Raw genomic sequence first — 17,093 nt, forward strand, 5'->3', positions numbered from 1 at the left:
AACGGTGAAAAAAAAAAGAAATGAAAAGTTTGCCGCCGCCAACGACGCCCCACGAAATATATATAGGTATAGCTGACGTGGATGCAGACGTTGTAAATCATACGTGAACGCATGATAACAATGTGTGTAATGTGCGAGACGTGCACGGCTTGCATGCGATTTGATTTAATTCCCAGGACGCCCGGAAATAGTTCACAGAGTCGCGAGTGGAGAGTGGAGAGACTAGACGTCTATCATACCACGCATTCCACATCCACTCCCTCGGTGTAGGTATTATTTGCTCAGAGTTCACATCTACATATTATACATAATAGATGTGCATTTAGTATAAATTTACATATAGTAGAGTTGGGAAAAGGAGATATTTTATATTTTATTGAGTTTTTAAGGTTAGAAGTGTTAGAATGGTGGTTGTCAAAGTTATATTAGAGGTTATGATAGAGGTTATGTTATGTGGGATTGTAAAAAGTTGTTTTTTGCATTTTTTGGATTTGTTTTTGTCCGAATAGCAAAATAATCACTATAATGTCCGAAAAAGTCATGAGACTTATGTTATTTTGCATTTTATCGTTTATTTCATGAATTATATGATAAAACTGAGTATAATTTAAGAAATACTGATTTTAAAGTGGTTTTTAGTCGCTTTAATAGTCTATTTTACGTAAAATGGTGATAAAATGTTAGCAAACAATGAATTGCTGTCATTAAATGATAAAAATAGCAGTTTTGTAAGTATTGAAACAAACTTAACCTCAAAAAGTACATTCCTTCACTTATTCCATCAGAAAAACAACTTAAAAACACATAAAGCATGTAAAAATCACTACTTTAACTTGTACTTAACCTCAAACGGCACTTTTTGTTAATTTTTTAACTTAAGTCATTAAATTTTAAGCGTGTTCATACTTTTCCTATATCATAACCTCAAAATATTCATTTTACCATTTATTACACTAACAAAACAACAAAAAACTACAAAAATGAAGCAAAAAACACAAATTTAACCTCAAAATGACGAATTGATCCACTTTTTGACTTAAGTCACTAAATTTAAAGCATGCGCAAACCTAATTCTATTCCTACTAATACTTTTACACTATTATAACCTCAAAAAGCACATTCTACCACTTCTTACCCTAATAATAACATGAAACATAACATAAATCTACAAAAATCAAATAAAAACATAAATTTATCCACATTTTGACTTAAGTCACTAAATTTCAACAACATGCGCATGCTTGACTCTGCTTTGCTCTGCTTCCACCGCTCCTACTCTTACTATATGCTTGCCCGTATAAAATAGTTGTGTAGTATACCTGCCTCTTCTACCTGAGGCCGAATTACTCCTCCTCGTGGCTTCCATTCATAACGAGAGTCATCGTCGCCGCTTTCTGTTCATTCAGTCAGTCGCGTCGGGCCCCCGTTGGCAGTCAGCAGTCGGTCATCAACGCGAGCAGAATGTGCTGATCACGTTCTGCAAACAACCACAAAATATTTACAAACTATAAACACAATTAAAAAAAAACAAAAATAAACAATTTTAACCTCAACGTGATAGTGAATTCTTTATTTTATAAACAAAATGTCTTCAATATGGATTTTCATCGTTTCTCTCATCATTTTCAATCAATGTAAGTAATTTTTATCAATTTCTATGGCACACTCCTTGGGATATCAATCAAAGTCAACCGAAAACAAAACAAACACACCCTGCAGGTGAAAATTAATTAATTGCGTTATAAATTATCACCGTTTTGATTTGATGTTCAATTTAACTTGTGATTTGATTCGCTTATCGCGGTTGTTAATTGAATGCGATGTTAATGTTAATGATATGTGAACGCTGTGTTAATTAATCACTGGGCTGGCGCGCACGAATGCGGAAACGCATAACCGTCTGACTGGCGGTACGAAGCGACTCACGAAATGAATTAGTAAGCATTTTCGGGGAATCTTCAGGTTGCTACTGCTACCTGTGTGACTGACTGTGACTATGGTGAAACAGTCGCAGTCATGCTTGGTGAAGTTATCACATTAGTTGAGTAACTCATTTGTGTGTATGTGTGGTTTATGGTCATTAGTCATTGCTGCGCGCTGGGTATTTGTAAAGTGGCTCAAGTTTGAGGTTATTAGCTGGTTTATGTGGGGAAGCGTTAGTGGGTGGAACAAATCTGGTTACAAAGTGATAAAATTAGGTAATTTTATGAGTTTTGTATGAGTTTTAGGTTAAATTAAGTGGATTTTGGGGTTTTGGTTGATATAGTGAAGAATCACGGTCTAAATTTGATTATTGTTGATTTTTTGTTAGTTTTTTATGAATAACTCAAAAACTATTCATCTTATAATTAATATTTTTTTAGAGTTTTATGCATAATTAAATTTTACATTAGATGGTGTTATTATTGTTTTTATAGTAGTGATAGTTAAATATTTATAAGCAAATAAACTCTGTGTTGTTATTGTTCATAAAAATTTATGATTTTTTGTTTATAACTCATAAACTAAAATAGCTACAGCAATGACCATTATATAAGTTTATGGCGAATTTAATGCAGAATCTATTGCCGTTTAAATAATGGTTGTATTAAATTGCGTTGTTGAGTTATCGTTAATTAACTACCGATTCAATTAACTTTCGTAAACTTTAGACCGTTATTCTTCACTATGCGCAACGACGGTCTAAAGTTGTCATGAATCAATTTTTGTCACAGTTTTTAATTAATTATTCAAAAACTATAAAAGATATTGGCATTATTCTTTTATTAGTCTATTCAATATTAAATTCTACATCTAATTATGTAATATTTGCTAATTCAAAGCTATTATTTAATTATTTATTAACAAAAATAGCAATTTTATTCAAATTTTATATAAAAGTCTATTTTATTGCATTATAACTTGTAAAATAATATTGATATTCTTAATATTTTTCTATAATTATAAAGAGAATTTAATTAGAAATCGATTTCGGTAAAAAAATTACTTCTAATTCAATTATTTGTTGATTTATTAATGAAAAACTCCAAAAAAGCAAATTTTTATAAAATTCAGACCGCTGTTCTTCACTTAACACATTCACATACCAACCTATCGACAAAATATTTTTTTCTATTTGTTAAAATGTCACATTTAACATTTTAAACCTCTTATCTCTTAAATCGTATGTAAACGGAACAAATTTAGTCACAACGTGCTAAAACTATAAACCTCTCACACACAAAATCGCGACTTTTGTAAACACAACTATTTCACATCCGACACACAAGTGGTAACAAGTTCGTGCAAGTTATCGCACGCCAAATATTAGTTTCTCTATTTGTAACTGCACACAAACACAGCCATAAAGCATTAAATTGTACTGCGGTAGAATGACACACAATCTACCTGTGATTGTATCTCACATCTCTCAACGTGTTTCGAGGGTAGCCAAAGAAGTTTTCAACGAGTTTGAAGAAAAGACATGAATGACTGAGATTCTTTTCACGCGTCACGATTTCCTTACGTTGTCGCATTCCCATAAATCAGATTACCAACTTGGGGAGTTCGGCATCGGCACGCCATTGCCGGGAATTAGGTGCTTTTGTGCTCCGGTTCTTATTGGGCCCATCTAGGGGTGAATGCTTTGCCAAAATACTCGTACTACTGCAGTGAGTTTATTATGTGAATGAAATTGTTAACCAGCCAAAAAATGAGAGGGGAAAGTCCTTGAAATATTTTACATTCTTTAAGTACATAAAAATATAAATAAAAAGTAGTAGTATGGAGTTGATTCATCAGAAAATTCAATACTTAATCTGTAGTTTTATAAATCGTTAAGCTTTTTCGTGTAAAAAAATGAAAAATGATTTTTTTTTTAGTTTTTTTGTTAATAACTTTTGAATGCATATAGATAGGATGTTGATTTTTTTACTAATATATTCAGAATTAAATTCTGCATTAGAAAGTGTAATAATATTTTATTAATAATTATTATTTAATTATTTATAAGCAAAAAACTATTTTTTTTATTAAAAACAAAATTTTTGTTTATTTGTCTATAAATTGTTATTTTATAATTTTATAGAAATAACACTTGCATAAATAAATGTCATATTTAATGGAGAATCGATTGCAAAACGAATAATTAATGTAAACTAAAGCGTTGTTGAGTAATTAATTAAAAACTGTGAAAATTAATATGAAAAATGTTCAAAACTCGATAAAAATCTTTTTTCTTCGCAGTTTTAAATTAATAACGTAACAATGCAAAGCTCTATAATAATTATTAATACATTAGCAGAATCTCTATTAATTTCTACATCTAATAACGAAAAGAACATCTTGTTATCCCAATTTTATCATGAGTTACAAGCAAAAGAAATTTCAGATAATTTTTCCTTACGAAAACGACGCTAATAATTCTTTTACTAATTTAATGGACTTTAACTTAAATTCAAAAACTAAAAAAATAACTAAATACTTCTCTAAATATTCTACATTCTTTTACAAAATAGAAAAAAATAAATACTAGTACTGGTTAATTAATCCGAAAGTTTTTGTCGGCTTGGTTGTTTTTTTGTGTGACTTCATCGTCTTTTAATGTTCCGGCCGTAATAATGCATAAACGCGGCCTTCTCTCGACAGGACGCGTCCGTCATAAACCTCTTCGAGGCCTTCGCAGCGTATTCGTGAGCTTCTGAAAACACCTGCTCTTTCACAGGCGCATTGCGCAGCATCCCGAACATCCGATCTTCATCGCTTTAACTTTATCTTCTCGTTCTCTATACACCCATACAAGTCTATATATGAGGGTGTGGTTGTAAATTTTATAAAATTAAATTATATGTTTGCTCCACGTTCCACGCTCCACGCTCTGAAGCTGGTAGTTGGTCGGTAGTTGGTAGTAGCCGGGCGCGTTCCGGTCGAGCGACGCACTGGATTCTTCACATCTTCACATCTTCACGCACACACACTTATAAATCAGTTGGAAATCTCTTGCAGTGAATGTTTTAGGTTATGTCTATGTATATGTATCTTCAGCCGAAGAGTTATTTTCGCTCGTGCTCTTATTTATTCTGTTTTTGCCTCGTTCCTGCTTACCTATTGCTTGTTTTTTGTAATTTTCACATCAAGTTCAAGTGTGCAACGCGAGCCGGTAAATTATAAATTATAAATTAACCTTTCGTGCAGTTGTGCGTTTTAAAAATTAAACAACACATAAAAAAATATAAAAAAAATATGCACTAGATGGTTGTGTGGTTGTGTGTGGGGTTATTACGACCCATCCGGTGAGGGTTTTGGGTTCGGGCTTCCAATTAAATAAAAATGCCGATGTGTTTGGTTTTTCTTCTTTTTTTTTAAACCCCGACAGAAAATCGGTTCGAAAGTGGTTTCTTGAGGCACACGCAGCCCCGGCGGCGGTGGGCAGCATCCCATCGATCGATGATGGTGATGAGAAGGATGGGGAGCAAGTTTATACTTAACGCTAACGAACGGACCTAAATTTAATCGCTTATGACTACCTTCTTTATTTTTTCGGTGTTTTTTGTTAGGCGATGCAGTACAACGGTCAAAACTTTTTAAGAACAGATTTTGGAGTTTTTAATTAATTACTCGGGAGTGGAACGTGCTACAGTCATAATTCTTTTATTAATCGATTCTGGAATTAATGCTGCATGTATTTTTTATTTTTCTGGTATTATCAAAGCTGTAGATAAATATTTATCCGGTTTATAAAAGAGTTTAGCATGAATTTTGTGTATTTTGTTAAAAATTGACAAAAAACATGATTCTTTATTATATTTAACAAAATAAGTATCTCTACGCATGTGGAATTTAATGCAGATTCTGATAATGTATAAATAATAGTTATCGTGTCTTGCAATCTTAAGTTATTAATTAATAACTGCGAAGAAAAAAGATTTTTATCGAGTTTTGAACATTTTTCATTTTAATTTTCATAGTTTTTAATTAATTACTAGATAACGCTTTGTTTTACATTAATTATTCGTTTTGCAATCGATTCTCCATTAAATTTTATATTTATTTATGTAAGTGTTGTTTTTATAAAATTATTTAATAACAATTTATAGACAAATAAACAAAAAAAATTGTTTTTATTAAAAAAAATAGTTTTTTGCTTATAATTAATTAAACAAAAAATATTAATAAATTAATAAAACATCATCCGATGCAGAATTTAATTCTAAATATATTAATAAAAGAATCAACAATCTATCTATTTGCGTTCAAAAGTTATTAACAAAAAACCAAAAACATTTTTCTAATTTTTTGACCTCCGAAAATAATAAACTAACCAGCTTTAATTATCGCCTAGAAGATTTATATCCATCGCCATACATCAACTTCAAACCGAAATTAAACGCATTTAAAATTCCGCCATTGTTAAACGATCTCCACTTCTCGATCGCGCCGGAAACTGCGTGAATGAGAATCACCACACGAACGGAAGGCTTAAAACCGCATTTCGAGTAAATCCCGTCGGCACCTCGCGCACAAAACATGAAAATCATATGCAACAGATGGTTTTTCAGTCACACCTCATCGCCTACCACAATACCGCCGCATAATAGCGCGCGAGTGAGGTTAGGAATATCACCGCCGGCGCATGAATACGCATACATACATTGAATAGCGCTTAGTCTGGTAACGATCAAGTTTCACATCTCACCCGCGATATTTTGTTACAATATCCGGTGAGATGAAAAGCATGTGATCGGACATTTTGTGTTGCGTGTGTGTGTGTGGTTGTCGCCTAGCCATATATTGTTACCTCGAGACGCAAAACAAAAGATTAAAGGTGTGTGACGTATAATTAACGCTCTCATCATCACCGCCACGCACAGATTCAAACAATAAACAATTGTGGATTTAATTTTGAAGAATAAACTTATATTAAGACGACACAGCGTAAATTAATTGCTTAATACATGAAATTCAAGATGGCGTCGGAATTCTTTTATATTACAACCGTTATAAAAACTTAAAATTAATCTCCAAGCGGATATAATATGAATTATTGTAATTTTTATATTTCCTACATCGCATCGGATGTTTTACTTGGGTTTTACTTACTTAGGAGTATGCTTTGAGTAACTGTAGAGCGTGTACACGCTGATTGCATAACATAACCTAAAACTATTCTATTGGAACCGGTGGAATAAAATTTCGCGGATGCACGCAGCGAACCATTCGAATATGCAGGTTGGTGATTTACTGTAACTTGTTTAATATCTTCATAATAACTGTTTCGCTCCGCCGCGAAGAACAATGGCAGTGAGAGAATTAATGAAGATTCGTGCGCCACACACACACACACCAACGGCAAACGGCGAAAATGCGATAAATGCAAATTGTATGCGCTGCGGAAAGCCGCAACTAAGCTTTCTGCGAATAGAAACGTAATAAAATGTGTTGCACAGTACTTGGAAATGCAAAAAACTACTGCATAAGTTAAATCAGAGACATTTCAGGGTTATACACTAACTGTTTCAGAAGAATTTTGTATTAGACGTCAATTATTTGTTTAAAATTGATTATTTACTTAATTTAATCCAGAAATAGTTGAAAATCTGTGCTTTTTCGAAAATTTCGGTGTTTTTTTGTCTTATTTTGCACTAAAACTCGTAATTTCTGTGATATTTTTATATTATTTTGGTTAAAATATTTGGAAAACATTGTTTTGTATTGGTTTTATCGTTTTTTGCTCATAATTCTTGTGTTTTTATCATGAAATAGTGAAAATTATCAAAAATAGTAAGTTTTTGATGATTCTAAGACCATATGAGCCATTATACACTTTCTGTCTGTCAAACAAAGTAGTACCAATGTTAAACAACATAACCTCATCAAGAAAACTTCTATTTTCTTGAAGTTTTCTGTTATTTTATGATTTATTCTATAAAATTGTGGTTATAAATTACAGAAAACTGTAAAATCTAAATTTTAGTAATTACAGATCACTGTAAAAGTTACTAACCTAACGTTTGTGACGTTTAATACATAGGCAACCCCTTATACACTTTTAAAGTTATTTTTAACCACTAAAACAGCAAAAACACTAAAAAACACCAACGAATTTTAAAAGGTAATAACGATAATGACACAGCAATACGTCGGTGTTATTACGACTGTTATGACCATGCCCCCGAGGTCCGGTGGCGCTGCGCGAAACGCAATTTGCAATTTCCGTTACTTACTTTACTTTGCTTCACCTTACCGAACCGATTTACCACTCGACTGGCAGATTTAATTTAATCACATCAATCAATTGACTCCACGCACACACACCAACATCAACACACTAGACTACACTACAGTCTAGTATATGAATAAATTTCTGATTAGTTGTGTGTTGTGTTGTTGTTGTTGTTTAATATTACGTTATAATTCGAGCGCGCAGTTCATATACCAGCTGCGATTTATTCCGCGCCGGTAATAAGCTAATATAATCAGAAACCGCGCAGCGGTCTTTGACTTTCCGGGCTCGTCCGACCGTGAAGACGGCGGGTAAAACGAGCAAAACGCTCGTGTGTGCGCCATCCGCATTCACATCTACGCATATTTATTACGTGCACACATTACGTGCGCACATTCAGACGATTTATACGAATGACATTTTTTTTTCTGCGCGGTGATATTCCCGTTGAGTTAGTAAAACGCATTCACTTACAAACGCGTTTTTTATTGGGTTTAATCTATGAAGAAGGCGCAGAGGAGAAGTCAAAGAAGAAGAGGAAGTCGTAAACATTGATCAACGATCGTTTCTATATTTATCGTGCTCGGTGCTTGTTTTGCGATTGAAAGTAAACGCTTTGAAGATTTTGCAGGACAACAAATCAATTTCATTCGGTTTTGTTTTTGTTTTGTTTTTTAGACTTTTGTTTTGCTGGTTGCGATGAAGTGGATGGATTTATCTTTTGATTTATTGTAGTCATTAGCTAACGAAGCGCTTAATTAATCATCTTACTTTCGGAGAGGATGCAATCAGTGAAATTGAATATTAAATCATTCAAGAACGACGAAATAATTTAATCGTCGAGAATCTTTTTCAAATTTAGAAGTTGGTGATTTTGCGGTGTGATAACTCGAGAGGTCAAAGTCACAGGATGTTGGGAATTGTTTTGTTAGAAAGGAAATTTAAAGAAGAATAATTAACATTATATAAAAGTTTATTATTTAAGATGCTTTGAGGTTAAAAATAAGAAAAATGTGATTTTGTACTTTATTGAGGTTAAAATGTTCGTTAACTTTCAATTGATGACTAAAACTGAGGTTATATATTACAGGAAACTGTAAAATTTGAATTTTGTGATTACAGAAAACTGTAAAAATGTTAGTGGATAGAATCTGTGTAAAATAGCTACAGAAATCTTTCTGAATCTAAATAAACTTGCGACAAAAGTAAAACTTTAGCTTTAATGCCAAATAATAACTTGGATTGAGGTTAGAAATTACAGGAAACTGTTTTATATGCTTTATTAGACACGATAATATGTGATTTGACTGTAAACTGACTACAACTTACTACAAAAACTAAAAGAACTAAAATTTCAAGTAAATTCCTCTTTCTAAAGAGCTAAAAATTGAGGTTATGTTTATTGAATGCTCAAAATGTTCTCTTAACGATGAAACAGTTTAACATAACTGAATGTCCCCGCTGACATCAAAATACTCGTACGTATGTGTCTGGAATGATGCACACCTAAAAAGACAACGACGATATTTCAGTTTAGAGAAAAGCCGCCCCGAAAAATCAAGTATGCATGAACGCGCGCCCGTGCGCCTTCTCCACCGGCTCCCAGCGAGCGCATCGCATTGTGTTCCTACTCGTATCTTGGCGGCACGTACGATTTTTTTCTGCTATGTATTCGAAAAATCTACAAGTCAGCAGTTCACGAGAACGCGCTGCTCGGTAGCTCGGTAGCTGGGCAGCTTGTAGCGTCGACAAAACTCAATTCACAGTTTCACTGCCTCACATTATGCATTATACCGGCGTTTTTATTTATTTACGCTGTTCGGATGATTAAAAAGCCAAACGAGCCCAGCCCGGAGTCGAGCAAACAGCTTCAAACAACGGAAAGCGTTAAATACTCATTTGGTAACGTTGCAGGCGTGACAAATCTGGAATGCGATGTGAAACTCTGTGAGCAGATTTAAAATTACGATTTATAAGCAAAATAAAAATGAAAATTTACATATTAGTAGAAGTAAGCAGATTCTATCACCAATTGACTCCTCCCATTTAGTGGGCGGAGCAAAATTTGATTATATGTTGAATAAATAGGTAGAAAAATGTAAAAAATTACAATTTTTTATATTTTTCAAATTTTTATTTTGTAAAAATACAAAATTTGACCGGAAAGGAGTCGTAAGGACTAAAATATAGTTTCCTGTTTAGTAGGCGTGGTCAATATATCATTTTTATGCTTAGGATTTATGTAAAAATCAATGTTTTAGGTTAAGTACAAAATAAAAACGACAAAAAATGAAGAAATTACAATTTTTTCAACTTTTCTCGTTTTGTGGGCGGAGCAAATTTGAAAAATTTTATAAAAGATATTTTTTCTAATTAAAATTTAACCAAAATCAATAATAATCCTAAAATGTTTGAAAAAAATCAATAATTTTAGGTTAAAACTAATAAAAACCACAAAATTACTAAAATTAAGCATTTTAAGCTCCTCCCATTTTGTAGGCGGAGCAAATCTGACAATTTCTGTCAAAAATTCTTTCCAAAACACCAAAATTCACCAAAACTCAAAAAAATCCTAAAACTTTTGCAAAACTCAATAATTTTTCTTTACACCAAAGAAAAATAACTAAATTCTTATTATTTGCTCCTCCCACATTGTAGGCGGAGCAAATTGTACATTCCCCATCATTTTCTCATTAGAAACATTGAAATGTTGCATCTGCCATGCATGGAATGTCAATTAAAATGCTTGCAAACGCAAATAACGCACAAAGTACGCACTTAACTCTCAATTACGTCGAATCGCGAGCATTCCATGCGCGGCGCACAAGATTCGCCAACATGAAGAAGACATGCTGCTCATCGCAATTCAATTTAATATTCTCGTCGTTACACGTTACATCTTCACCACATCTTCGCTGGTTTATGCATAATATGCTTGAGGTTGTTGTTTGTCGCTCGTCGTCCTCCATTTGCATATTCTAGCATACAGCATGTTGATTTTACGACTTGTAGAACGACTCTGAACGAATCTACCTGTTCATCCAAGAGTTAGTTGTATGAGTATGTAACGTAAAAAATAAAACCAAAGCGAAACGAAAAAGGAAAGAAAATTAATCGTTTAGTGGAGCGTGGTATTTTCTACAGGTTAGAGGTTTAATTAAAAAGGAATTTACTGTCACTGTCACTGTTTTATCACAGGATGGGAATGGGAATGGCTCTATCAATTATATTTCGTGTGCGCGGTTCACCTAAGTAGATGAATCTGTTGTTGTTCTTGTTCATGTGGTATTGATTTTTGTTTATGTCCTGTGTCTATTTCTGTTGCTAGACGTCACAAAGTAAAACATTTAATTAGATTGGTTGTGTTCGTTTTGTTGGAAAGGAAGAAATTCATTTGTTTTTGTTGGGTGAGTGTGAGTATTATATTTGAGGTTAGTTAATTAAGTTTTAACGTAGGCAATTTGTAGCACACGGATATTACACTCACAAATCGAAAAATAAGAAAAAGAAAAAGAAAAAGTTTAATTTAAATTTACGAAATGTGCGGATATGTCAATCAACATAACCTCAATATTTTAGGCATGGTTATTAACAAGAGTAGACATAACCTAGAATATTTTACATGTATATGCTTATTAAATGTGTTTAATAGTTATTTTTTGTTTTATAATAAGTTGCTTGAGGTTATATATTACAGGAAACTGTAAAATCATAATTTTAAAGATTACAGAACACTGTAAAAATGTTATAGGGGAGAATATGAGTAAAATAACTACAGAAATCTTTCTGAATCAAGATAAACTTATGACAAAAGTAAAACTATACCTTTAATACCAAATAATGACCTGGTTTGAGGTTAGAAATGACAGGAAATTGTTTTATATGCTTTATTAAACACTATAACCTTTGATTTTACTCATAAAATGACAACAGCGATCACAAAAACTAAAACAACCAAAATTTCATGTAATTTCACCATTAAGAAGCCTAAAATTGAGGTTATACTTATTTGTGTGACTGTAACTAATAAATTTGAGGTTAGTAAATTAAGTTTTAACGTAGGCAATTTGCAATTGACGTATATTACTCCCAAGAATAAAAAAATAAGAAATAAAAAGTTTAATTTTAATTTTCGCAGTATGCGGATTCACCAATCAACATAACCTCAATATTCTACTCATTGTCATTGCCAAAATTAAACATAACCTACATAAAATCCGCGAATATTTTACATGTATTCATTTTAATATGTGTGAATTAGAAAATACTCATTTTTTATTCTTTATTGTTTAATTAATCGATGGCCGCACGTCGTCCCATGTTGAGCGAGTGCGTGCCGGGCTTATTCCCTCGCCTGATGAGAACAAGCAGCGTTGTCGTTAAAATAAACGAGAGAGAAAAGGTTGAGGAAAAAAACGCGAAGCAGCACACGGCGAACGGCCTTAATGGAACTCGTTTTTATTGCATCGGCACATCGCGTTGTGCCTCGAATGCACACAAGTCATTACGCACCCGCGAGAAAAAATGAGATTGAAATAATAACAAAAAAAAACGACGTACATAACTACCAACTCAACCAACCGACATTAACACAGAGTGTTTGTGTAAGGGTATAAGTATATACTTTACTAAGTAAAGTCGTCGCAGGTTGGGAATCCGAGTCACCTTAAGTCAGGTTCATGCGAAGAACGAAATCGGAAACGGTTGGCACGTTGGAATTTCATGTAATATCATGCTTGACTTCAGATTTTTCTCAACGCGCGGTTGAGCACCGTTTGGTGTAATCATAACAAAATCGGAATTTGAGAGCCACGAATTCGGATGATTATTGAATCATTATTATAACCTCAATTGTGTCGAGCGCAATCAAAGCAAACAAATTATTGTTGAAGTACTGATGTTGGGTGAGTGGACAGTAGAGAATGGAAGAGAGCAATTGTTGTAATTTGTAATTAGTGAGCGTGTAGGCAATGTTGTGCGCGCGTCTAATGAATTTATTAGCCCGGAATAAAATGCCTAGGAGTGGTAATCTAATGGCGGACGTCGGGATGTCTTGTGATGTCGCTAATGTGTGTGCTTTATGGTCATTGTCGTCGGTCGCGGCCGGGAAGATTCCATGCTAGAGCAGTCATGCGTTTCGTCACGTCCACTCCCAAGTGGAAGACGAATATCGTGCAGAAATTCCAGCACGTTGACATTTTTTATTTCATTGTAAATATTCAGTATTAAAAAATGTTAAAATAATGGTCACTTTGAAAATATGTGTTGTAATTAGTGTTATAATGTGAATGTGAGGTTATTTGTTTGTTTGTTCCGCTTTCACGCTAGAAATATTTAAGTAATTTTTATAAATTTTGGGGGGGATATAGTTTTAAGTATGGAGAATAACATAGGTTTGTTTTTGTTACAAAAATTTAATTTTAAGAGGGTGAAATAGGGGTTGAAGGTTGATACTGAGTAAAAGGCTTGTAACTCATAAAGTTATAGACTTAGAATGTCGTAAAATGTATCAATAGAAAGGTAATTTATTGCAGAATCAAACAATTTTTGTTCTAATACGATATCTTTAATAGTTTTTGATTCGGAAGCAAAAAAGTGGGGTTAAAAATAGAGTTAAAAAGTTATTATTAACTAAAACGCTTATAACTCATAAAGTTAATGTCCTAGATTTTCATACAACATCTCTATAGAAAGATAATTTAAAACAGAATCAATTAATTTTTACCCCATCTCAATAGCTTTAATACTTTTTGAGTAAAACCCAAAAAAGTAAAAATTTTCACCCATTTCCTCCAATATTGACTAAACAAATATTACTTTTCCAGATATATCAACAGAAGCAGCTTGCTACTTCCCCCAGGACTATCAGGGTGAGTTTGCGATGCAGAACACATTCAGCAAGAACACCGTTCACTACGCCACTGTAAACATCACCGCGACGGGTATCCCCATCTGGGGCAACTGCCACCGCCGCATTGGGAATAATTTCATCTTGGTTGTCGAGTAAGCATGCAATAACATAACCTTAAAATGCATAAATACATATCTTACATATCTAACCTTGTTTATGCTTACAGTTTACCAGGCAGTAGTTGTATACGATGTCTGCATCTCAAACTGCAATCAAAAAATGTCCTCCAAGTGTTATCATCGAGCAAAGAGGTGATTTCAAAGTGCTATACTAATGAAGAGTTAGCTGAAGCTAATTGTCCGACTGAAGAGTCATTGAGGACTAGATCTACGACAGAATTAATTTTATTTAGTAAGTTTTTATTTATTTTGAGGTTATTTGGGAGTTATGTGAGGTTATGATTGTTTTTTGTTTAATTTAGAAATGAGAGGTGCTGAAGGTAAACACATATCAAGAGAATATTGTCCATTAGATGGTAGATATTCTTTTACTTATCGATCGAATGATCATGGATCTAAAAAGGATTGTGGACATGAATCAACAGTGGATTCATGTCCGTCTGGATCCAGTTTGACATTTAAATATCGTCAGTGTTCGTTTGGTAGCCTAGGTAAGCCAAAATATGAAAAAATAAAATTTGATTTATTTAATGTTTTTTATTGGTTAATGTATAGATCTAAAGTTTGATTGCCTTGGACATTGGGAAGGTGTCGGTGGTCAACGGTACTTGGCCCTTGCAGATAGCCGTCAGTCGATGGGCAAACCTCAGTATCGATGCGCCGTAAGTTTAATTGCATGCTAGCCGGTTTGCATAAATTTCATGTGTGGTTTTGCTCTGCGCAGCTGTACAAGCCGGATCCTTCGACGGGGCTCATCAACATTGCAATTAGCCGCGACTCCACGTGCACGGGCGATCTGCATAATGCCACGCACGGTTACGAGAACTACGTTCTACGACCGAGCGATGAGCGCGTTTGGCCACCGGAGGTCTCCTACAGTTCGTGCAGGTAATAACACCTAACCTCAAAAGCTAACCTGTCGTAAATTTTTATTTGATTGGTATTGGCAATGCCTGCCGATCAGGCAGAAAATCTAATTATAGACAATTATATTTGACTACATAACCTATAGACATAAATCAACCTAACCTATATTTATTCTTTAGTTTTCCTGATTGGATGCGTGGCACTTGGGAGCATATTCGCGTGGAGGATAATACTATAACCTATAAAGATCACTCGACATTCAAGACGTACACGATCAAATGCGTCGCCATGATGGAATCCAACGATAAGTACTCGGTACTTAGCCGAACGCAATGGTGAGTTTTGTTAGAAGTTAGTTTGGCACGCTCTGATTACGCGAATAGAACTTGTTGCTTTAACTTCCTGATTTTTTCGCGCAGCGGTGAGGAACAGTTTAATTGCATGCGCATCCAGAAGCGCAGCAACAACATTCTCGAGTTTCAACTGGGCGCCAACTTCAGCGATCACAACGACATCTTTGAACTATGCGCCGATACTAACTTCCAAGACGACGCATGGATTACCCAAGGAAGAGTAGTTCCCGGTGTTGAATTAGCTTGTCCCATTTCAGGGGAATACACCGGGATGATTCCGGATACTAATGATTTATGCGCGAAGTTATGGTCGGATTGTCGAGCACCAGAATTGATGTATTATCAAGTCTCTGATTGTGCCACGAATGAAATCTATGAAGAACGAGAATATAGATGTTTAGGACATTGGAGAGAACGAGATTTATTGTATACGTATACTCAAAGACATGATGTAGCAGCTGGGACGTATGAATGTTTTGTTGGTTCCATTGTTTCGTCGAAAGAAGATATCTACATTACCGAGGCAGGTGAACACTGTCAACGGAGGATAGATCCTTTGCAGTATGGAATGAAGTTGGTTAAGAAAGGTCTTTATTCTTGTATTGAACGTGTGCCGACCACAAAGAGGCCAACAACACCCCGAACACAAATGCCTACGAAACCGTGGAATATTGGTGTTCCATGTAAGTTACATAACCTATAAACAACATAATTTATTGTTTTAATCAATTTTAACGTAATTTTAATCATTTTAGTTCCTACAATACCGGATTACAGCGACAACAATATCAATTCAGCTCTGGGGATGCGCGCCAACGTGTTTTCCTGCTTGTTCCTGGTGATAGTGACGATTGTGATGAGCTGCAAGTGGTAATTGATGCTTTAAGCATCGATTATCAATGTCTTTGCTTAGTTTGTGTACACTGTACAGTATTATACTTTTTTACTTTGGGGATTTTATCCCCAATCATCCTTTTCCTACTTCCTAAATGTAATGAGACTTGAATGACTTGTGAAGAGTTTTGTACTGTCTGTAATATTGTATGATAAGTTAAGTGCGACCGCTATGCCTATGCCTATATTTATTTAATTACAAGGTAAATGCGTATACATATTGATAGTGTAATGTATTTGTATATTGTTTAAGGACACTATTGTGATTTAATGTTACTTTTATATAAACATTTATTAATTAATGTGGTGTTTTCTTGGATAATTTACCAAAAATTGTCTTCCTGATCTTTTGTTATAAGAATCTGAAAAGTAATTGGCATTTTTGTTAGATTTTATGGACATTTCTTGCTTAAAAACTTGTTTTTTTAATGAAAATGTGATTTTTGAGTCAGTATTTGTTACTGCAACACCCAGTTTATATAATAAATGTTTGCAGAAACGGCCGCTAGAGGCGCAGTTGCCGTCAAAATTGAATCAAACTCACTTATTTTTCTCGTTGTTTCTTCATTATTGTGCACACAATCTTCACGTTTAACGTTTCATAAGTTATTCAAATGATTCACAATATAATCTGTTATTTATTATATTGTTATGGTTGTTTTAACACGAATTGCGCTCTCTTTCGTGACCTTCAAATACTACGTTGACTTGAAATTCCCCTCCAAAACAAAACATGTTGTGCCTGCACA

The 17,093-nt window shown here is 34.0% G+C and overlaps 1 protein-coding gene across 1 annotated transcript; it reads left to right on the forward strand.

The window, feature by feature from the left end:
• Positions 1–1,315: 1,315 nt before the first annotated feature.
• LOC135797442 (uncharacterized) lies at positions 1,316–16,646 on the forward strand. Its single transcript, XM_065309806.1, has 9 exons — positions 1,316–1,634; positions 14,026–14,203; positions 14,278–14,462; positions 14,533–14,721; positions 14,786–14,892; positions 14,955–15,118; positions 15,277–15,432; positions 15,517–16,133; positions 16,206–16,646. The coding sequence occupies exons 1-9, from the start codon at positions 1,586–1,588 to the stop codon at positions 16,322–16,324; spliced, it is 1,764 nt and encodes a 587-aa protein (XP_065165878.1). The 5' UTR covers positions 1,316–1,585; the 3' UTR covers positions 16,325–16,646.
• The last annotated feature ends 447 nt before the right edge of the window (positions 16,647–17,093 follow it).

Source organism: Atheta coriaria, unplaced genomic scaffold (assembly GCF_025399875.1).
Source record: "Atheta coriaria isolate IRGN ID8LTWV9N9 unplaced genomic scaffold, Caltech_Dcor_3.1 hic_scaffold_8_pilon, whole genome shotgun sequence".
NCBI lineage: Eukaryota > Metazoa > Arthropoda > Insecta > Coleoptera > Staphylinidae > Dalotia > Dalotia coriaria.

What these genes read in the sequence shown, in the direction of transcription:
- LOC135797442 (XM_065309806.1), top strand. Translation starts at nt 1,586, where the DNA reads ATGTCTTCAATATGGATTTTCATCGTTTCTCTCATCATTTTCAATCAA. An exon ending in GTGTTCGTTTGGTAGCCTAG is followed by an intron (nt 14,722 to 14,785) that starts GTAAGCCAAAAT and finishes GTTAATGTATAG; the next exon opens with ATCTAAAGTTTGATTGCCTT. An exon ending in AACCTCAGTATCGATGCGCC is followed by an intron (nt 14,893 to 14,954) that starts GTAAGTTTAATT and finishes TGCTCTGCGCAG; the next exon opens with CTGTACAAGCCGGATCCTTC.